We start from the raw sequence: 16,671 nt of genomic DNA, 5'->3' as shown, positions 1-16,671 counted from the left end.
TCCAGTCAGACCTTTGCATCCCCAGTCGATGTTCTCAGTCCTGCCTGGATAGCTCACTCACGTAAAAATTCATGCAGTTTCAGGAAGCAAAGTATGATGTCAACCCTCATTCTAAAAGGATAGTAAAAACAAACAAACAAACAAACAAACAAACAAAAAAACCCACCATGTTCATTTTACCTGACAAAGAACGCCTCCAAGCATTTATGGAAATGTGATGATCTGTCTTAGACTAGGGTTGAGAGAATTATCATCAACTTAAATGAGAGTGACTGGTATTTCCTTGGTCCTTTTTCTTCACCATATCTCTCTTTGTTCATTATTTTCCTCTGTGTAATATTTTAGTCACTTGAGAAATGAGGACATTTCAGAATCCTCTTGGAAACATGGAGTGACATGTCTTCTCCTCTGAGGGTTATAGCAGCTAGTAAGACTTGTCACGAAACAAAGTTTGACTACAAGCCAGACTCGAACATGGCTCATGTGAGAAGGCTGGAGATGAGATAAAGAGGGCATGTATAACAGAAAATATCCAGCTTATTTCTCAGGCTGTCCTAATGTAAGTGCCTTTTTGCTCAAACCAAACTTGGGGTTCTCCAGAAGAATTATTGTTAATTCATAAATTACCACACGGCTCTCTGGAACTAATGGAAAATCTATTTGCTGTTAAACTGCATAGCAGAAGAGGCAAAGGAATTGTAATGAAAAATGCAAAAATAGAGGATTTCCATTCCATAGAAGCCATCACACCATGCTGTGCTGCAACAATGAGTGTGCGTCGGGATAACTGTACGGAGGAGACCCAAAAGACACCAAGGCCAAGGACAGCAATTTCTGGCAAGAAATGTTCTTTCCAACCTCTCCTCTAGGTTAATGTTACCACATCTACCGGGTTTATGATTACCAAATACACAGATAAGGCTGAAGGGAACTTTGAACAATATACATATAACTGTGTTGTGGGGGAGGAGACTTGGAAGAAACTATTTTCATGCTATAGTTTGTTTTTTCTTTTTTGATGAGCAGGTTTTAGTGTTAATGAAGTGTCAGTCTCCAGGAAATCTCTGCTTATAGCCCCTAAAATCAGATCATATGTGAGTCATAACTCTTCTTTTAGAAATCTGAACAATTTGATTCCCACCTGCGTTTTTGGATATTGCCTTAAGGAAACATCACTCCATTTCACTCGAGTGTACCCCCAAGACAGACCAAGAACCCAGCAGAAAACAAAACCATGTACACATACACACGCACAGCAAAAAAAATCTAGGGCGCCTGGATGGCTCAGTTGGTTGAGCGACTGCCTTCGGCTCAGGTCATGATCCTGGAGTCCCGGGATCGAGTCCCGCATCGGGCTCCCTGCTCGGCAGGGAGTCTGCTTCTCCCTCTGACCCTCCTCCCTCTCATGCTCTCTGTCTCTCATTCTCTCTCTCTCAAACAAATAAATAAAATCTTTAAAAAAAAAAATCTATAAATTTGGCATGTAGATATATATCAATTGACTCATTCAGCCGAACGTGCTGAACACCTGTTGTGTGTCACAGGGCTGTAGGTACAGAGGTCACCATGCAAATATGTAAATAAACTATTATAAATACTAAGTAAGGGCTCTGCTTGGTTGGTAAAAGGAGGTCAAATAAGGTCATGGGCAAGAGAAGTATTAGCCAGGTTTTCCAGGTCAGCTGGTTGGAAGGGGCCCAGAGGTGGGAATGTTCTGGGCAGAGAAAGCAGCGTGTATTAGACACATGGCTTTTTTCAGGAAATGAAGGGGATTCAGGATGGCTGGAGCACAGAAAGAGTTGGGAAGTGGTAGAAGATATGAAAGAGAGAAAGGACAGCCAAATCTTGGGCACCCATTATTCTCTTTTAAAGAGTTTGAATTTCAGGAGTTTTAGGATTTATCCCACATATAAGGGACTATCTCATGGAAGGTGTAAAGAAAAATGTAAATTCAGTATATGTAAATGTAATTAAAATGTAAATGTAATTAAAATGTAAAATGTAAATGTAAATTGACTGTAAATTCTTTCTTCTCTTCCTTCAGCAACACATTCTTTGCTTTCTGTATTCTTGGCTCTTTTTTGCTCCCTCTCCTCCAAGTCCAGAATGAAGTCTTGTGCTCTACCATGACCCATTTGTATAGCTCCAATCATCCATCTTTTCACGCTTTTATCTGCACGACCCAGTATTCCGTTACCTCAATGCCCTGTAAAATGATGAGTCAACTAGTTAACACTAAAATGTTAGTGAAAAAAAACAACAACGACAACAACAAAAAACAAAACAAAACAAAAAAAACATTGAACTGCAAACGAATCATGGAGAAAATCTGGACTTGACCTATGGAAAAGACAGTCTTAAACTTGAGAACTGAGTTTAAACTTTCTACCAATATAAAGGATAAGCTTTGCAAACAATGCCCGTTTTTGTTGTGATGAATTTACTCTCTTAGTTCCATAGGAATTAGTAGAACTTACGGAACTGCGTATGAGTGTATCAGTTCCACACGGCTCACCTCACAGTTAGAAGGCGTTGCCAGAAAATCCTGCCTTTAGGGAAGCAAGCAACCGATTGTCGGAAGGCAACAGTTACTTAATTCTCTGGGAAATACAATGAAGTTATGGCAGTTTGGCTACTGAGGAAAGACTTGGTTTGCCCAGGCTTTCTGTGGTAACTTCCTCCTCCAGTGGGAGAAACTGCCGGTAAAGGAAGAATGACTATTTACTTACCATAGGCAAGGCTAATAGGCCTGTCTTAGTCACAGCCTGCCTCCTTGAGACATCCTGGGAAATCCCTATCTGGAACAGAAGAAAAGTTAAAATCACAGATGCTGTGCTTATGACCTTATTCTGTGTAAATCATATACGGAGTCACTTCTGTTCATTTGTAATGAAAAACTATTGCTGTTATTTTCTATCATGAGTTAACTGTGTGGTCTTTTTAAAATTTTATATATTTGATCTCACTTTAAAAGATACCGCAGGAGACATTTTTTTTCTCTTTGTCTTTCTGTCTTCCAAGACTCCAGGAAAAACAGCTTCCATGGCACATTTTGTGCAGGGCACAACTAGAATGAGTGCTGCAGAAGGTTCTACGGAGCATGCAGAGGTAAGAACACATTTCTAGGGGATGAATTGACCATATCTAGCATCAACTGCACTTCTCATGGTTAATTATGCAATGATGAATAAGAGTAGAAATGGCTAGTTCACTTTATTTAGATAATATCTGCTATGTATTTTTGATTGATGTTATTTAACAAAGAAAAAGTATCTGGGTGACCATTGCATTTCCTCTGATCCCTCTGAGCTACCTTTCTTCTTTTATGAACTGAGATTAAATCTTGTCCAAGGTCTTTACAGCTCCCCAGTTCTGTGGGCTCCATATTTTGCTCTTGATTTAGAGAAATTTGGTTCAATGTAAAATTTAAAAAAGAATATTGGTGTAGTTGGAAATAGAACATATTATAGCAAAAGAGTAGCCATAGTAAAATATTTATGTATGTACAATTAACACCACAGTTTTTGTTGGGTTACTGGTTACTGCAACAGATACTCACTGACTGACTGACTGACTGAATGAATGAATGAAAGAAAGTGCTTTCTTAAAGTTCTTTTTAGAGATAACCGAGGTATAATAGCAAACTAAATGGAACTCTTTTGTTTATTTAGATATTTAATTTAGCAGTGTCAGAATTTGAGTATCTTAGAAGTTGGTTTTGGTGTTATGGTAAATGAGAGGGAAATACCCAGATACTTTAAGCACAGATGACACTATACAAGGAATAACTGTTCTGTTAGTGGGTCGTTAGTAGAACCAATGACTAAAATCTTTGTTATTTATTGAAGCATCAGATACCTTCCTTAGCAATTGGAAAACAAAGCAAATACAAATGGAAAATTCTCCCAAAACTTTGTGTTTGATTGACTTTTGCTTCATTTTTAATACATACCTGAGACATATGAACCATGGTAACATGTTGATTAATCTCCAGAGAAACCCCTGGTGATACATTTATGGCTTATAAGCAATTCCTATTACTGTGCTTTCTCTCTTTCTTTCTTGCAGTTTTAGTATCTGCAATTCAGTAACTCTTATTTATAAAATAAAAATCAAAGTCCAAATGTTTTACAATTTCTTTCCAGAGAAAATTATATATGGGAAAAATTGCACACTATTTAATTACTCTTAATCTGGTTTCCCAGAAGACTAGGTCATACAAATATTTCCTGCTCACAGAGTTTTTTTGTCTATATCACAAATAGAGAGGAGACTTTTTGAGGACCCCAGATCTGTGCCTCCAAGCATGGTCTGGAATAGGGGAAACTTGAACTTCAGTATGAACCACTGTAGCCTCTGAAATTTATTAAAAACAGAGATGGGATAAACAGGCTGAGCACAGAGGATTTTTAGGGCAGTGAAACTATTCTGTATGATACCATAATGTCATTATACATTTGTTCAAATTCATAGAATGTACAATACCAAGAATGCACCCTGATGTAAACTATGGATTTGGGTGATGTGTCAGTAGAGGTTCAATTGTAAGAAATGCACCGCTCTTGTGGGAGATGTTGATAATGCGTACGTAGGTATGGGGGAAGCAGGCACTTGGGAAATCTCTGTACTTTCCACTAGATTTTGCTGTGAACCTAAAACTGCTCTAAAAAATAGTTTATTAAGAAGGAAATGGAGGTGCTATGACTCCCTTTCCAGAAATTCCGTTTCAGTGTTCACAGTGTTCAGTGCCCTATGTTTAGCAAGCTCCCACAGTGACTTTTTTGTGTTCTCGTACTAAGAACCACTGGTTTGGAATCTGGTCTCACTGCACCTCTGCTTTGCTGAGCTCAGGACACCCTAAATACAGTTGGCTCACAGCATCTAATACTCAGTCTGTTCTGATGCAGAATGAGTCTAGACTTCCTAAAAAAGGGAAAGCCCAATTATAAGACCCAACATATTGTCACCCGGGTTTTGATGTTACTTTTGGAATTCAGCCAAATCAGCTTCTTGAGGTCAGAAGCAAGTATAATAATTCTGAATTTATTGACCCACAGAAGAATATCTCTTTTAAAATGTGGTCTTAATTGTACATGGGTCTGAATAAGAAGAAGCTAAGAAAACTAAGAACAGCATCTACAGAGATATAAATTATCCTCTAGACCTAAAATGTTGAGTGAGACATAGATAAGTAGAGAAAAAATAGAATAGTTTTATGAATCATTTCTAATGAAAAAAGTCCTTGAAATCCCATGATGATTGTAAAAGAACACTTCCTATAAATGTTTTTGGCAAAAGCCAACACACTTTGAAAATATTTAATTGTTCGTGAATATCTGTAATCAATTTCCATAACTATTGAGCCTAAAACTGAATAGCAGACTTAGGACTATCCTCATCACCAGATTCGTTGTATTGTTTATGTGACTCAGAGATGAGATGGTAACAAGACTATTGAGTTAGTATAGAGAAAACAGCACTTAAGTGAACTTTGTTGGTGGTCCATTTAGACAGATGGCCCACAGTTTCCAGAGCTTTTGTGCTTTCTTTAAATAAATGCCCCCAATGCTTCGGAAAAAAAAAAAAAAAGCTGAAAAGAAAGGTGGTTAACTTTTTTGCTGTGCCAATGATTTATTATTTATCTAGACTTATAACCTACTGGCTCTATTCAAAGGGCTGGTTAAAATTACACAATACCAGATAATCTATGCCAACCTCTCTATAACATAATTGTATGAGGTCATTGAGGTAGATAATTTATTATAGTCTTAGAATCAATTTGCTGCCTTTTAGTTATATGTATTGGTCTTTTTCTCTTGACGGTTCTATCATTCCTCTGACTTTTGCCAGGGCCACTCTTCAGATATGGACACATCTACAGAAATGACTTTTTAGAAATGTTTATTACTTAATATAAATACCCAAAATATATCCATAAAACCTACCCGATTTCTATAAGAATTATACTCTTAATTTCCGTTTTTTTGTTTTTGTTTTTGGTTTTTTTGGAAAAGGGTTTTAATCCAAACTCATGAAATCCTAATTTCTCGTTTGCCCATTGTATAGATACATTTGTAATTTATTAGAGAATTATTTTGTTAATTACTTCATATAAAGGAATCTGAAACATAATATAAATCTTATCCATCATCAGGTCTCGATGAGGGACTATGGTGTAAGGGTTGATACTGCTAGAATAGATATTTTTATAAATCACAACAGGAGAGCTGGTCAAATGCATGGAGTTTGTGAAGGACAATATTTCGCCTGCTTATGTTATAGACTATTTTATTTCACTCTTTTTTTTCTTTTCTTTCTTTCTTTCTTTTTTTTTTTTTTTCAGTGTGATCAATCATCAAGCAGAAATAACTTGACAAATTCTCTTGAACAAAAGATAAGGTGCTTGGAAAAACAGAGAAAAGAGGTAATTTAGAAATATTAGTTGAAGCAACATGTACCATGATTTAATACTAAGAATAAGATAGAATGTATATCTAGAGTCTTTTATTTTTGTTCTTGGGTCACAGTATTTATCTCTAGGATACTGGACAGTATTATTTTGAGAGCAAGTGCTTTTTTCTTACTCACCTATATTTCTCTTACTCAGTCTCTCAGTTTTTGTGTAAATGAGTGAAAAATGACAAAGTCATAAATCGGATAATTATAATCTTAATTTTCTCAAAACTTAGATGTTCCTCCACATGGACTACGTGAGCTTATCACCTGTGCCATTATGCCTTGAAACCTGACACAACTTGAGACTGAAACTGTCGCAGGCTTTTAAGTGTAATTGACTTAGGTGTTATGACTTCATGAGCTGGGCATCCAGCCACATAGGGGTTAAGGAGCATTATCATAAAAAAAAATGTTTCTTTCTAAAATGTCATTAGGGATGTGATGGATGTTATTTTGAGTTCTGTTTTTCTCAGTTTAATGAATGTTAGAACCTCTATCCTTCTTGACAGATGAAGAGGTGAAAAGTGTAACAATTTTAGCACTGTGTATGTTATCAATTTTTAAATTACTTTTCTAAACCATTATACATGTTATATCCTTCATGTCTTCTCTATGGTGCCTTCTACTCCTCGTTGATACTGCATAAAATATTGTGCCCTTCTGGAAAATTACTGAACAATAGCAGAGTAATGTTACCATAGCATAGAAATGTTAATCCTTAAATGCCAACAGATCAGATATCCTTATATAGTAATATTATATAGTCTATACTAAATACCCATATCTATTTCCAGCATAAGATTTACCTAGTGACTGCCTGTCTGGATTAGATATTTTGTTTTATAATTAGGAGAATATCTTGCTTCCTTTTAGTCATTGTGACTATCTTCTTGATCTCTGTCCCATATTGAAAGTGTTGGAATTTCTCTTAATGTAGGAAGTTACAGACTTCCCTTACAAGAAAACTAAAACACGGGTCATAGTGTTTTTTCTTCCTTTTATCTAGCACATAATTTTAAAGCTTTCAAATTTTAAGGCTAATTTTAAAGCTTTCAAATTTTAAGGCTAAATTATTTCTAAATATTGCCTTATGGTAAAACTATTATTCCTTGAAAATCTATACTTTGAAAAAGCTGATATTATCCATTCATTGAGTATACATTACAAATCATGCATTGATTTTAAGAAGCACTATATTGCAAGCTCTTGGTGATCAGTTATTGTGATTTGGAATTTGTTAATATAAATTCTGCTTTTAAAAAGCTAGAAGAAATATTTCATTATATTAAACAATGTAAGCACATAGAAAAATATGGAAAGATTTGAAAAAAGACGCTTCATATATTAATAAATCTTACAGAAAACCATCAATACTCACAAATTTTTACTCGATTTTGATTGGGTTAAACAAAGATGAAAATTCAAATAACTAAGCAAAATTGAAAGTTGCTAATAAATGGTTCAGCTGACTAGTCAAGATATACCAAAGACTTAATAGCTTCTCATATATGAGACAGTTATGAAAATGGGAAAAGTGTACTCAATTAAATCATCCCAGCCTTACCAGTACTTGGCGAAAGGCATATTGTCTTCACCCATGGCTTGCAAGATCTTAGTAACCCCAAAAAGTGATTTCATTTTGGCCAAATTTCCAAATGGGCAAAAATCCATACTGATTTACCAAATTTTAATAATTTCAGCTCCTGGAAGTTAACCAGCAATGGGATCAGCAATTTAGAAGTATGAAAGAGTTATATGAAAGAAAGGTAAACATCTCTCTATTTAGTATTTGCTTTCGATCAATAAGCTGGGGGACAAAGTCTGTGAAGATTCTCACTGATTTCTGCTGAAGGAGATCTGTGGATAGCCAACTGCTGAAAAATGATGGGGGCGTGGGGAAGGTGCTGAGTGTATTATTGGCCTCTTGGTACTGAAGATTAATGAAAGATATCAGTGAATTATCTTGAGCATGGCAAAAAAAAAAAAAAAAAAAAAAGGTACTAAAAATAGCCTCCCGAGCTGTCTCTAGAGTTCTTATGCACACATTTATCATAGCTCACAGAATATCCTGGCTTTGGCTCTGTTACTAGCAGCCATGAACACACAAGGTTATATGTGAGGTGAGAGATTGTTTAAAGTTCATACTGTTTTATGCTAGGCTAGTTCTCTAATTCTTCAATTAGATAGCATAAGCTATTTCCACAGATAAAGAAATAAACAATGGTAACAGTGAAAGTGTGAGGGGAAGTGGCGCATCCCCCCCCCCCCCCCCAAAAAAAGTATGTTCTCTGTCAAAGAATCTTTTGCTTTGGTGAGAAACTTTTTGGAGAGAATACCTTTTAATAGGTAAAAGTCAATTTATCATTGTAAACTATTCTATGTTCAAAAAGAGGGAAAAGGAGAAAGTAAATTCCCCCAAATAATTCAGAATTAAGAAACCTGACCACAAGTGAGTAACGTAGCAGTATTGCTCTTTTCTTCCCCATTTTGATAGGCAGAAGTTTTAAATTTTGTTAATGCAGGAGAATGTTCCTACTAGATCAGGCCATGGTCAGGCCACCCCGTTATATTGTCTGGGGCAGGCTTTGCGTCTCCAAATTTTAAAGAACATGGTCCCAGAGAAAATGTTTAAGATGCTCAGGAAGAAAGGCTCGCAGGTGTGTGAAGACCTGGGGTTAACAACGGGCATCCTTGATGAGACACCCTTTTCTAAGGCTTCTTAACTGGACCGGCGTCACTCTGAGGACTAATTTGGCATTTCGTAGCGGGTCAAACATTGCACATTATTGATAAGTTAAAAGCCATGTCTGTTTTTCTCTGGTGCAGACATATTCACTTACCCCCTACCCCTCGCTGCTGCTCTTTTCAGGTCAGGAAAAGACACATTTTGAGAGTTAGGAAGAATGACAGGCCCGAAAGTGCCCCCCCACCCCCACCCCGTCTAAGGTCTAAATCTTTATTCCCTCGGAAGTGGTGTGGTTTGGAGAAAGGAGGGAAGGGGCTGAAGGCTGTTTCGGGGGTTTGCTTTTTCCCGTAGAGGAAGCCCTTTTTTTAAATGCACTTGTCCGGATCTTGGCGAAGAGGGGTGGGAAGTAGAACCTCTAGTTAGGGGCCCGCCCAGGAGTGGGGCGTGACTGTCCCCGAATGCACGGGGTGGGAATAAATCCGGGAGGGGGGAGGGGGCTGTGAATGTCAGAATAGGTTTCCGCAACTCTCTGTGAACGACTTCCTCAGGTCGCCGAGCTGAAAACGAAACTGGACGCCGCAGAAAGATTCCTCAGCACGCAGGAGAAGGAGCGGCAGCAGAGTCAGAGAGAGAGCGACAGGCTGCGCGACCTGACCCGCGAGCGGCTGCAGCGCCAGGAGGTGGGCGGGGCTCGCGGAGCCGACCGCCCCGGCGCCGCGGCCCTGAGTAGCCGCACCCCACACCTGTGCGCGCGGCCCCCGAGCCCCAGAGCAGGGCCAGTTCCCCGCGATCCGAACGGGGCACGTGGCCTGCTCGCTTCCTGCTTTGTCGACCACATGAGCATGCGTTCGTGTGCCAGGCTCCACCGGCAGAGAGAGCTGATCCAGAGATTCGGAGCTATCTTTCTAGCGCATTTCTAGCCTAGAAGATTACTCCTATATATTATTTTATTAGCTATATTATTTTATTACTAGTGTTAATAATAATAGGACAGTGCCTTGTATTCGTACAGCTGCTTTTCAGCTTACAGAGTTTTACGAAGAGGCATTGCTTTTATCATCATAAAAATAAACCGTTTTAAAAACGGCCTCACCCTCATTATCTCATTTAACAAGCTCCTCCCGTCTGTGAGGAAAAAATTATTTTTGTCATTTTAAAGGTAAGAAAGCTGAGATGTGAAGAGGTTGCATGACTTGTCGACCTTGCCAACCTAGTACCTGGGAAAATGGGACTTGAACACCCGTTTCCAGATACTAAGTCTCATTAATCCCCGCTGAGAGCAAGATGGTGGTCTTGAAGGCGACAGGCTTCTAAAATACTCTTGGTTTTACTCTTAGTTATGGGGTTTAATGGATATTATAGAAAATGGGAGAAAAACCTTATGCTCTAATGGACTCTCATTTTTTTTACGTATGTTAAGAAAAAACAAGAACTGTAAATATTCTCAGGTGAAGTCTTGTGACTGATATTGTGAGGCATTGACTGTATTTTAACTCATGCACCAATCCTAAAGCAATGTCTAAAATCAGTGCCAACGGTCTCACTGTAGGCTTTCTTATTTTGTGAAGGGTATCTGTGTCTCAGTGAGTCAGAGGAAAACAAACAAGGTTTAACAACTCCTTCTGGTCCTGGAGCAGTCCCTTCCTTTTCCATTTAGACCCTGACCAGAAATCATGGCAATTGTTCCAACAAAATATGAGCTCATTCTAAGTAAAAGCAAATAGAAATGTTCTCACTTAAAAAAACAAAAACAAAAACAAATCACCTAAAGTAGAGATCTTAAATCTAATTGTTGGGAAATATTAATCACTAAAAGAACATACTTTAACATATATATTAGCTAATTTCTCATCTTGATTGACCTAAATTCTGTAATATTTATTTTATTAGGTTAAAATCTGAATGCCATTAAGAGTCCAATTCACTCCACAAAAAATTTACTATTTAAAATACAAATTAAGAATTAGAAGACAGATGTCTAAATCCAGAGCCCATTAGTGTCAAAGCAACTGACCTTGCTTCAGTAATTTAAAACACAGGACATCCTGAAGGTTATCTGGAACATGGAGGAGTGATGGCAATTGGACTAATTGATCTCTACCTTTTTTTTTTCTTTTTTTGTTCTCTGCCTTTTAAAAGTAATAATCACAGCAATATGGTGCTCTGAATAATTATCTGTAGTGAAGGCTCTTTTTTGCCTGAAGTTTTATCCTCTTCTCCCTCTCTTCAGTCCAGAATGATGCAGGCAGGATTGGGTTTTGAGATATTTTGTATTTTTTGTTGCAATGATACTTTTTTTTCTTTTTAGAAGTTTAATTGCTTTTACTAAGTCACTTATCTATCACTATGTAATAGTACATGGAACTAGCTTCTTCTGTGGACCCATTTGACCCTTGAAAGTGAGGATTGGGCATTTTGAGCTTTTTCCGGCATCATAAAACTTAGTAGCACTAAGGATTAAAGAAAGATTTTCTCTATCTGAACCCTGTCCTCCACCTAGAGAATATTGCTTAAATGGAGCATTAAAGGAAATCTAGCAGGTCCTGTTTTTGTTGCATTTCAGAAGTATTCCTACAATATTATGTCATCTGAATTTTATTGATTTCGATTTTGTTTTCTTGCTGTTTACTCCAGAAGGAAAAGGAGAACCTAAATGAAGAATTACATGAATTGAAGAAAGAAAATAAGTATTTGAAGGAAAAAAATGCTCTTGTGAACAAGAAGAAGGAACATTATGAATGTGAAATAAAACGCCTCAATAAGGTATCAGCCAGGTCAAGCTGGGGAGGTGGAAGGAGAGGTCCCTGTATAAAGAGCACGTTCCTACCTGAGAGTCCCAACCAAATCTATGCTGCAGTGTTGCTCCTAGTCTTGGGAGCTTGCACAGGAGTTTCTCTGTAATTTTATCAATCACTCCCATCTGCATCTTTTAGCCATACTTGACTAAGGAGGCTTTCAGGAATTAGTGTCCCTGCAAAGAATCATCATTAAAAAGAGAAACGAGGAGAAATTTTAGAAGACAGAAAGAACTTTTTTTTTTTTTTTTTTAGTTCGAAGAACCACATATAGCAAGTGGGTGTTTGTGAACAATAGCATACCTCTTGGTCAACCGCAAAAGTTTCCTGAGGAAACAGGCTGCTCTTTAAAACCATCACTATGGAACTGGCTGTGATGCAGGCTGTATGGAATCTTGCTAAATGCCAAACCCAAGGCTGAGATGGTGGCCTTCCAGAGAATAAGCCTAAAACTCACTTTTAATTGGGGTGTGGGGTCCGGGGGGGGTGCGTTTGGAGAGGCAAGTCTGTTAGAAAAACACAAGTGGTTCCTTTGCTTCAACTTAGCTATTCTAAGGGGCTACCTATGAATTGCTGCCAAAAGATGACTAGGGAGAGTGTGTATTTGTGTGTGTGTGTGTGTGAGAGAGAGAGAGAGAGAGTTTTGTAGACTAATAGCTTAATTTTCCTGGGGAAGGGATTGCTGACTTGTTCAAGGAAACAAATCCTTTGCTGTTGATTTTTCAGAGAGCCACATCAGATGTGGACCATAGGAATACTTGTAGTACATGTTTGAGTCAAGATACTCATCTCTCAAGTTAGCTATTTCATTTTTTTAAAAGATTTTATTTATTTATTTGACAGAGAGAGAGCACGCGAGCACAAGCAGGGGGAGCGGCAGGCAGAGGGAGAAGGAGAAGTAGGCTCCCTGATGAGCAGAGAGCTGGATGAGGGGCTTGATCCCAGACCCTGGGATCATAACCTGAGCCAAAGGCAGACACTTAACCGACTGAGCCACCCAGGCACCCCTCAAGTTAGATATTTCTTGACCAAAGTAACAGAAATTGCCTTCTAAAACAAGAGTAGGTGATTGGCCTTGAAAAAGCGCTCTGTGCCTGTATTTTGGACTGTGCATCTTGTAGTTAACTAGTGTTCAGAGGATCATTTAAAGATCCCCAAAGTGTTAAGTTTGTGCCTGTATAATTGACAGGATGCTTTACAAATGTGCTGCTATATTCAATCTGTTTGTGAGACAAGTTACTGATCAGGAGAAAATGGGAAAGTAGAGACTAACTTCATAAACAATGTACTTCTCTATCCTCTAAGAGAGGAAAACAATGTTCAGAGATACAAATTTAGGGCAAATAAATTTTCCCTTCTATTCTCTGTTGGAAATCCTCCACAGATGAATTAGAGGAACTAGCGTTGAAATTATATTTGAAATCTTTCCCATTTGTGATATATTATTTGACAAGTTTTCTTCTGTTCTCTAACTCATTTCTGTAAATGTTGGCACAAGAATATAAACCCTGTAGGAATTAGAACAGCCAAGAACTCTGTTTTTTGTTCATGTCTATGTGTACCCTTCATTTTTGTGTATCTGTGTCTATAGTCAACAGAAATGTTTTAAAAGTCAGTAAAAATTTTTTAACCCTTGTGATTATAATAAAATTGAGGAAATGAGAACAATTAATTTGAGTAAAATTCAAGTCTTTATACAAATGTCACCTTCTCAGAGGACTTTTCTGGCCATCCTAACTGATATTTCCTGTTTTAATGTTTCTTTGGAATTTATTACTATCTCATATATGTTCAGGGTCTCCTATTATCAAATTTGTTTCCTGTCTCCTGATCTTGATTGTAAGCTCCATGAGGGTAGAAATTTTGCAGAACTGACTTCTCTATTAGACTAGTAGGCACAGTATTGAGGGCTCATGATACTTCTAGTGGCCTATTAATATGTTTAATTTCCCTTAAAATCAGGAGAAAAAAATGGACCTTTGGGTTGAAAAAAAGTTTTCATATTAATATTAATATATTGATCTTTATAAGAATGCAGTTACAAAACACAATTTGAATATGTATTTATTTGGAGGCATGGACTCAAAAATACAACAGTCATAGCGTGGCCTAAGTTTTTCTGTTTTTTTCACTGCTGTGTTCTGAATGCCAGCAACAGAGCCTTGCTCACAGTATGTTCTTAAATATTTATTGAATAGATGAATTAATTAAATAATTTATCTAGTACATAATATGTTCAATAGCCAATTCTGGCTCTGAGTTTCCTGCTTTAGCAGGCATAATGCATTACTTATGACTAGTGAAAAAACATGAAAATAGAAGGGCACTTCAAGCCAGAAAAGATTTTTTCTGCCACATCTACCTTAAAGTGTCATTTAAAAAGCATAGATATAAAGTGATGAGCTATGAAAAGTTTTTTTTTTCTCATTTAGTGCATGTATTAGTGTCTAAAGAAATGTAAGATATTGCTATTCAATTTTACACTGTAGACTTGACTTTTCTTTCCTTTTCTTTTCTTTTTGTACCACTGTAATAAATAGAAGTTATTCCAAATGTTGATTGGGGTAGCAGATTGTGCATATCATCCATCACAGCATGGAATTTGGGGCCCACCCTACTTGCACAAGCAGAGCGCCTGCTGACCCATTCACTCGGCAGAAATTTGTAGCATGTCAGTTTAGTAATTAACATATGGTTTTCAGAAGTTCACACAACTATGTGTACTCAGTTCAACTTATTTGCTTTGAAGGAAATACCCAAGGGCATTGTTTTCATTGAGTTCTTAAAGAGAAGCCAGATGTTTAACCAAAGTGAGAAAAATTACCTGAGGCTAGTCAACCAGTGCCACCCATGGGCAAAATTGATTTGTCCAACATCTCACCATTGTGAGATGGGTAGATCTGTTTAGTTTGCCTGTGCTGATAGTAAATTACTATTCTAGAATAGGTTACAGGTGTTTGTTCAAGGAAGTTGGAAAACCCCAAGATGGAATAAATGTCGATTAAACTTACCTTTCGTTTATGACTCACTTGCAAAATTTCTGGAAGCCTGAATAGCATGAAAGATAGACCAGGAAATTCAAATATAACAAGACCCACAAAAATAATCTGTTCATAGGGGTAGGATATGAAATCAGCATTTTTGATTTAAGTCTTAACTCATTTGGCTCACCCCATCCTAGATTCTCTCCATTACTACTAACACATTTTTAAAAATTATAACTAATATGATCCTTCCTAAAACTCTGTAGCTTAGCAACAAATTGTAACAAAACATAAATTATTAAACAACATTTGTTGTTTCTTTAAATTCTTCTTGGAGGAAGAAAGAAGTTCTTGTTTCTCTTACAACTTCCTGAAAAATGATACTCACAATCAGGCTAGACAATATCCATAGCGTTAAAAGACATTCTATTAGGAAATTCTTAGCCTGTCTACACATATTAAAGCAGTAATTTTGCTTTTCTTTTCCTACTTTATAACCATATGGCCCAGTAATTCAGGAAAGTAAGTTACTAATAGTATCATCAAAGGCACATCATCGAAGCTACCAAAGAAATTCAGAGGAAGTGAAATCTTGGAGCTCTGAAAGTGAAACTTTTCTGTTTGTATAAAGGACTCACTTGATAATGAGCAAGTAGTCATATTGTATGTGGGCTCCCAGACCACACCAGGATGAGGCGTATTGTGTCTCAATTTTTATTATGTTTTATTGAACTCATCATGAACCAAGGTCTTCAGAATAGAGGTGATGTCTTTTATATGATCTGGCGAAGTATAGTAAATGTAAGAGATCATGGGCTAGTGAATAATGATGGTAATCTTACTGGCAAATCTAAGTGTCTCTTGTTGCCTTCACCTCCTCACCCCACAGTGAAACCACTAAGTTGTACTGGGTGTCAAGAAAGCCTCAGACTCTTGGTTTCGGCTCAGGTCATGATTTCAGGGTTATGAGATCGAGCCTTGCGTCGGGCTCCACACTGAGCATGGAGCCTGTTTGAGAGTCTCTCTCTCTTCTCTCTCTGCCCTCCCTGTCCCTCCCCATCTTGCACACTTTTGTGCTCTCTCTCTCTAAAAAAAAAAAAAAAAGAAAGAAAGAAAAAGAAAAAGAAAGGAAGCAGAGCACTCTCTGCACCCTGTAGTGAGTTAATGGATGCTTTATTAGAGAATAAATATGACTGTGGCTAGGCCAGGGCATGGTATACTGAGGAGGACAGGGCAGAAGGACAGCAGTACAGTAGATCTAAGAAATAGTGATCTGCCTGGGTTCACATTTCCGTGGGTTTCCCTCTCTCCTATTGGGGACAGAGCTGGATAGCACACTATCACTTACAATGTCATCTGGGACCAGCAGCATCAGCTTCTGAGGAATGCAGATTCTCAGACACTCTTCCCAGATCTACTGATTCAGGATCTCTGGGGACAGTGCCCAGGGATGGGCATGTTTGCTACCTCCCCAGGTGATTCTGATGCTCTCTAAAGTTTGAGCATTATTGATAAAGTATGTGTTTGACTGAAGCAGAGAATCTGGAGGAAGGCTACAGATATGTTTTCTTTTCATGGTTGACTTGGTGGAGTGGGGGATCCCTGACATTAACATAAAAAACCCTCCTAAATAATAATGACAGTTGAATAACATAAGCATCGTCATGGAGAAAAGACAGAGATTCTGGGAAAAAAAATTGTATGCTAGAAAAGGAGAAAGAAGTTATTCAGTCTGAAAAGTAACATCAAA

The 16,671-nt window shown here is 37.7% G+C and overlaps 1 protein-coding gene across 1 annotated transcript in view; it reads left to right on the top strand.

Annotated features, from left to right (window-relative positions):
- The first annotated feature begins 2,792 nt into the window (after positions 1 to 2,792).
- Positions 2,793 to 16,671, top strand: part of TNIP3 (TNFAIP3 interacting protein 3) — a 32,941-nt gene continuing 19,062 nt past the window's right edge. The window contains exons 1-6 of the mRNA XM_036099217.2: positions 2,793 to 2,886; positions 3,022 to 3,108; positions 6,344 to 6,424; positions 8,157 to 8,222; positions 9,691 to 9,822; positions 11,777 to 11,905. Of these exons, the coding sequence (XP_035955110.2) occupies positions 2,839 to 2,886; positions 3,022 to 3,108; positions 6,344 to 6,424; positions 8,157 to 8,222; positions 9,691 to 9,822; positions 11,777 to 11,905 (543 nt within the window). The 5' untranslated portion in view covers positions 2,793 to 2,838. The remainder of the gene's footprint in view (positions 2,887 to 3,021; positions 3,109 to 6,343; positions 6,425 to 8,156; positions 8,223 to 9,690; positions 9,823 to 11,776; positions 11,906 to 16,671) is intronic.

Source organism: Halichoerus grypus, chromosome 3, assembly GCF_964656455.1.
Source record: "Halichoerus grypus chromosome 3, mHalGry1.hap1.1, whole genome shotgun sequence".
NCBI lineage: Eukaryota > Metazoa > Chordata > Mammalia > Carnivora > Phocidae > Halichoerus > Halichoerus grypus.
This window is presented reverse-complemented; position numbering and strand designations above follow the sequence as displayed.